This window comes from Pteropus vampyrus, unplaced genomic scaffold, assembly GCF_000151845.1.
Source record: "Pteropus vampyrus isolate Shadow unplaced genomic scaffold, Pvam_2.0 Scaffold33, whole genome shotgun sequence".
Lineage (NCBI taxonomy): Eukaryota > Metazoa > Chordata > Mammalia > Chiroptera > Pteropodidae > Pteropus > Pteropus vampyrus.
Genome location: NW_011888814.1, coordinates 9,866,317 through 9,872,199, shown reverse-complemented (window position 1 = coordinate 9,872,199; position 5,883 = coordinate 9,866,317). Strand labels below are relative to the sequence as shown.

Below are 5,883 nucleotides of genomic sequence, written 5' to 3'. Positions count from 1 at the left end.
TATAATTTCATGCACAAAAACCAATGCCTATGGGCCAGAGTTTGGGATTGGAATGATCTGGAAAGTCTTCTCTGAAGAGGAAAGGTCTGAGCAGTAACACGAAGAAAGAAGAAGATTCAAATCGTTTGAAGAGGTTAGGTGAATGTTTTAAGTGTGGAGAGGAAGAGAAAAATGCTCACTGTTTTTGGAGTGTGGCGAAAATTTTGCCTAAGGTAGAGGTTGATTAAAATATGATGAGAAGGTCAGTGTGTGTAGGGAGGTCATAGGTGAGGGAAGAAGAATTGGAGCAGAGTTTGTTTAAGTCTTTGTGTGTTTCATTCTCTGATTCCAACATAGAATACCTCAGCATTCTAGGTTGCTGGTTCATCCCAAATTCCGTGTCTCCTCCAGAATCGAGAAAAGAATAATTAAGGTATTTTCAAAATGGAAAGTTTCCATGCCAGAGAATCTCCTCTTCCTCCCTGAAATAAGTTTCCCTGGTATCCTTGAAGGTACGTATGGTATACCAGCTCTTTCCATTCTTATTTTTGATGTAGTTTATATTGTTCTTGTGATTTTTTAAATCTACCTAGGGTTGCAGACAAGCAGCACAAGACTTGAACCTCCCAATTTGATGGCTCTTATTTATTTTACTTTCATTATATACATGAACTGGAAAAACTAAATGTGAGAAAAAGATGAAAAGCTCATTCGTCTATATCCCTGGAAGAGCATTTTCAGAGTTTAGCACAGTCTAGTCATGAACTGCAGACAGTCGTCTTTAGGGTTTATGTCTAGACAATCAGACTAGACATAACCCTAAACTATCACCTACCGACACTATCAACACCAACACAGAACTTTCCTCCAAACTCATGGGCTTTATGGGAGCTTCAGCTGATTGGCCTTACCAAAGTTCTGCTTAACCGTTAAGGCCCCGATAATTTGATCCCATCGTACCTATCTACTATTAGGTCTTGCTACTTAAAACAATAAGAACAACAAAAACAAAAAACCTTCCGGTGAGGCTGCTTCACAAATCATCCTGTGAGGCTCAGCTCAGGCTCTATATCTTTTGGGAAATGTCTCCGATAAGCATCACGAACCTCTCTTTTCTCTAAGTGGTGGGTTCTACATCATTAACTCTTCTCTTTCATTTGTAATTATCAAAAGATATCAACTCCTTGTTCCTCCCTCCCAACACACACACACACACACACACACACACACACACACACACACACACTCTCTGTCTCTCTGTCTCTCTGTCTCTCTGTCTCTCTCTTTCTCAGCTCCTGAGGCCTACTCTGTGGATGAACATGGTTGTATTGAGATGGGGTGGACGTTAAAGGATGTCTACTCCTCCAACTCTCTTCCGTTACTGAACCATGAATTAATTTTATTTCAGGTCCTTACACAGGTAAATCTTACCACTCTCATGGAATTAGAATGTCACCTTTAAGTCATTTGGTTAACTCTCTCCGTGTTTATAGATGTCCTAGGAAATTGAGGCCCAAAGAGATGAAGTGACTTATCTAATATATTAGCATATTTGTTATTATTGTTTCAGATCTAACAATCACTTCCTCTTCTCTGCCCCCATTTATCAGCTAAATTTAAGTTATCAAGGGCAAGGATCATTGTCTTATGCATTTTCTGCATTCACAACAGCACCCATCAGTCTTCTCTTCTTTCCCATACAGGAGCAAGACAGAGCTGGGCACACAGTGTGTGCTAACGAAAGAATGTTTGGATCAAATTGAATCCTGCAGGAGGTGGACCATTTAGAAGCACTGAGTTTGGCCTCTGGGTGAATACTTGCCTTGGATTGGCCCACCTAGCAGTGAACAGCTATGGGCCAAAGGAGACCTGCCAAGTGTGTAGTCTTCTTTGCCCAACTAAGTTATAAATACCATTGTATATGACCTTATTTTGTAGCCCATGCACTTTGAACAGTGCTAGTCACAGAGAAGGCCCTCATTAAAAATGTTTCAATCGACTGTTCTCAGATCGAAAACCAGATCTCCATCTGTGTTTCATGCAGCAACTGGAGTGGTTTTGCCAAAAGGAAAGCCCCAGGCTGTCCATGATGGATCCTGCGGAGCTGAAGAAGCCTTTTTCGTGTAGCTCTATGCCTTAAATTGGCCTTGGGGAAAAGTATCTGGGATCTTGTGCTGCCTTTTAGATACTGAAGAATCATTTTGAAAAGTGGTACAATAAAAATTATAGTATTATTAAGATGCCTTAAGGTAATAGGACATACTAACTTTCAGATGTTAAGTGAGGATGAATTTATTTTGGTTTGGCTACAATGCTGTCACCTGCTCCCCTTGAGACTATTTTTATGACCTGAGATAGAAGTGAGGCATCCTTGGATAGGATTCGATCCTGGATTTGGGGATTATTTGTCCCATGCTATAGCCAGTTTACCTACCAACTACATAGCTCGGCTATTTCCACTTTCCTCATTTTGGTCCTTATTCTTCTACCCTCATTTTTAAAGACAGAGGCCTAGTTGAAGTAGTTGCAGGATCTTACTTAATCTGGGCTAGTTTAACCCTCCAATGGAACTATCTCCAAGTAGGAAGCAGGCCACTTATTTTAGTCATTAACCAGGTCTTACTCGTGAGAATCTTTCACTATGTTCAGGAAGTAAATGGGTTTAGTAAGAATCAGTCAAGAAATCTAAAATACTTTATTCCTAAGGATTGCCACTCTGCCCCTTGCCCTCGTTTCCCCAGAGGGAACTGGTAGCTGGGTGGAAAATGGGAAAGTATGTGACAGAGCAGAAAATGAGAATATTTGCCATTATTATTTTTACTACTCCACTTTCAGGGAAAAAAAAAAAAAAAACTTAAATGTGGTTGGGAACATAAGAGGGCCAGTAATCCAAGCGTGGTTATTAAGAATTGGGAGTTCCTTTGTGAAGCCCCTCTAACTGTATTCTCATGGAATCATCGGTTAATCATTGAAGGTAGAGCCATTTTCATGTGAAGAGTAGGCAGGTTGGCATTCAAAACAGTAGGTGGTCTTCAAGGATATTGTGAGGGTCCAGCTGCCCAAAAGAATTTCCTTAAGTAGCCTACTAGAGCACTTCCTCGAGTTGTCTAAAACCCCTGTATTAGAAGAAATCAACTCATCAGATGTCATCATGTCTGCAAGAGGTCCCACTTGCCTAACTTGAAACTGAGGTTTTGTTTTCCCCCAATATGCAGACTGAATAAGGAAGCCTATTCTTTACTGCCCATATGTTTTCCAATTAGTGACCACCTAAACTGGACTCTTCTAAGGCTCCCAAACTTTGTTGAAGGAGATCGAGAACATGCAGAAGGTCAGGCCTCTGAACAACTGAATGTTCTGCCTCTTTTTCAGGTCTCCACGTGGCAAATCAAAGACTGCAGGAACTCAGCCAGTTACACTTGAGAAAGGCATCTTTGTGGATGATGATGAGGTAAGGAAGAGAATTAGCAAATGTTTATTTGTGATCTTTCTTTAGAGTTGCTTAGGGTACTTTATAAGCTATGTCTTATAAACTTCCTATTGAAAAACAGAAAAGGGTCAGTATTCATACAGAGAGAAAGTTTAGCTGACCTAACTTTATGAAAGAGAAACAGGGACGTGGAAAAGAGAAGAGATGGGGACACGCCAGCAATAAATGAGTGAGTGGTAAATCCTGACTGACTTAGAAATCGGGGCTACCTCTTGCAGCAAAAGCTTGGTCGCATCCCCAGGTTTATCGTATTCAAGTAAATTTTCCAAGCCAACTTTTATTTTATCAGCCAAGGATACTTAGCCTATTCAACATAACAAAACTGAAAATATATTCCAATTTGGACAATCTTGTGGGTTTAGTCAACTCCTGGACACTGATTTGGAGCAGAGATGTAATACCTCAGAAAACTTTGGGAGTAAAAACAGTTTCCACAGAGACCTTCCCCCCACAATTAATTTTTTTTTTTTTTACCTATAAAAGTCTTCACATCTTTCTCCCAAATAAATTTTCCTAGACTTCTATGGTTCTAAATATGTGTATTACATATGTCATATCTGTGAAGCAGATTTTTTTACGATATGTTTTTTGTTTTGAGCAATGGGACTTCGGTTTTCCAAAAGATAATACAGATTAAATTATCACATCTTTGGATCTGTCCCACATTTCCTTCCACCCTCCCAAAGGAATGCACGGCGTGGCTCTGCTAGTCCTTCTCCTAGTCCTCCCTCTAGTCCTCCCTCAGCCCCAGGAATTACCAAATCTTGGCATTTTCCTCCAGGAGCGTAATGATGCCTGCCCTCGGCACACAGTTCTGCCCCCTTCTAAACACTTCCCTCTTCGCCACTCACCCGCTTGCTTTATTTACTCGTTCAGTGCATGTTTTCTTCCCTCTGTACCCCAGCTTACCATATCACTTCCTGGGGGACATGGCAATCTGTAAAAATGCTGATCCAAGTACAGGATTGTGCTTCCCTCCTCTCGTTCTGATTTCTGGTTATGCCAGGCCAGAAGGAGACAACTTAGAGCTTTTACCTCCTCAAGTTTTCATCCCTTTGACTGATTCACCCTTAGATAACCTAGGGCTAAGCTAGAGGCTGGGCCACAAGCTGGGGTCAGCAAATGGAGATGGAGGTGGCCCAGATCCTCCACCACTAGACACCGCACTCAAAACAGTCTGCCAGTCACCAGCACTACCACCAGTAGAAAGATGCAAAGCGGTAGACAGAAGTGTTACCAAAATTCAGTTACTTTTTTGCAACATTGTGGGAAGAATCATATATTGCACAAAAATGTAAAAATGCAAAATGTTGTTTCTCCCTTCCTCTGGGAGCGTGTCCCCTCCCAGCTCACTGGGCAGTTATGCCAAGCCAGAAGGCCTCCCTTCCACTCCAGCCCTTAAGTTATCACCCTTTTGTAACTTACTTTTCTCCTTAAAGGTTGTCTTCCATGGTGATTTTCACCCGATTTCACTGCTATCGAAATGGAAAAGGCAGGAGGAGGAGCTGTGATCCCTTGGAGTGATCTGTCCCCCTCTGAACTTTGCTGCTGCCCTTGTCTGCTTTGCCTCCTAACAGTTTTACATGACATTTCATAAAGCTGGTCCAGATTTCCGTGAGCAAGCTTCCCTGTCGGGATGTCTCAGAACCTAGCTCTCCTTGCTGTGGCTCTCATTCCAGAAACCCAGGGTGCAAAACACAAGGCCCAGTGTTCACCTCACTTGATTTATATTAGAGAACAGTTTTTAGTAGGGTGAGGTACTAAACCACTAATTTTGATTATTGTCTCTAGATTTTTGATACAGGCGGGCAATCAAAGTTTGTTCTCAAGAACCTTCAGCATTACACAGTCCATCCAAATCTGGTAGGTGGAAAAAGCATTGCCCCTAGATCCCTAAGAGCAAGTTGCAGCAATGGTGCAGAGGCCCCCTGCGGAGTATCCCCACCGCCTCCGAAAGCTGCCACTTCTATGACTGCGCATGCTCCTGGGACTGGGAGGCAGAGCTTCCCTAAGACACTGTGACACAGGCAATGCTGGGAATGGTGGTGGCGAAGGAAGAGGGAGGAACTGGGAAGAAGGTGGTCCCCACAGCTGATTTTTTTTTTTTTTTTAGTTGAGAAAACACATTACTAGTTAGGAAGTATTCCATTCTCTCCCTCTCCCTCCCTCTCTGGAATCCTCTGCCTTCCTCCTATTAACAGAAAAGCAAATTTAGTGGGACTGCCCCTTCACCCATCCAACGTCTTAAGTGACCTGCTGTCTTTTGTGACTCCTTTTGCTTTTTAGGGTTGTGCTTATTATGTGGTTGTGCCTGTGGAGAAAAGTTGGAGGGTGGGAAGCTGTAGACCGGGCCATCCTTCCCACCTTCAGAACTCCCTGGCAGAGGCGTTTGGTCCCTGGCTGGCTCTCTGTCC

The 5,883-nt window shown here is 42.5% G+C and overlaps 1 protein-coding gene across 1 annotated transcript in view; it reads left to right on the top strand.

The window, feature by feature from the left end:
- Positions 1-436: 436 nt before the first annotated feature.
- TSGA13 (testis specific 13) overlaps positions 437-5,883 on the top strand; it is a 15,174-nt gene continuing 9,727 nt past the window's right edge. Inside the window, exons 1-5 of the mRNA XM_011357269.2 lie at positions 437-491; positions 1,272-1,399; positions 2,024-2,100; positions 3,352-3,430; positions 5,261-5,332. Of these exons, the coding sequence (XP_011355571.1) occupies positions 437-491; positions 1,272-1,399; positions 2,024-2,100; positions 3,352-3,430; positions 5,261-5,332 (411 nt within the window). The remainder of the gene's footprint in view (positions 492-1,271; positions 1,400-2,023; positions 2,101-3,351; positions 3,431-5,260; positions 5,333-5,883) is intronic.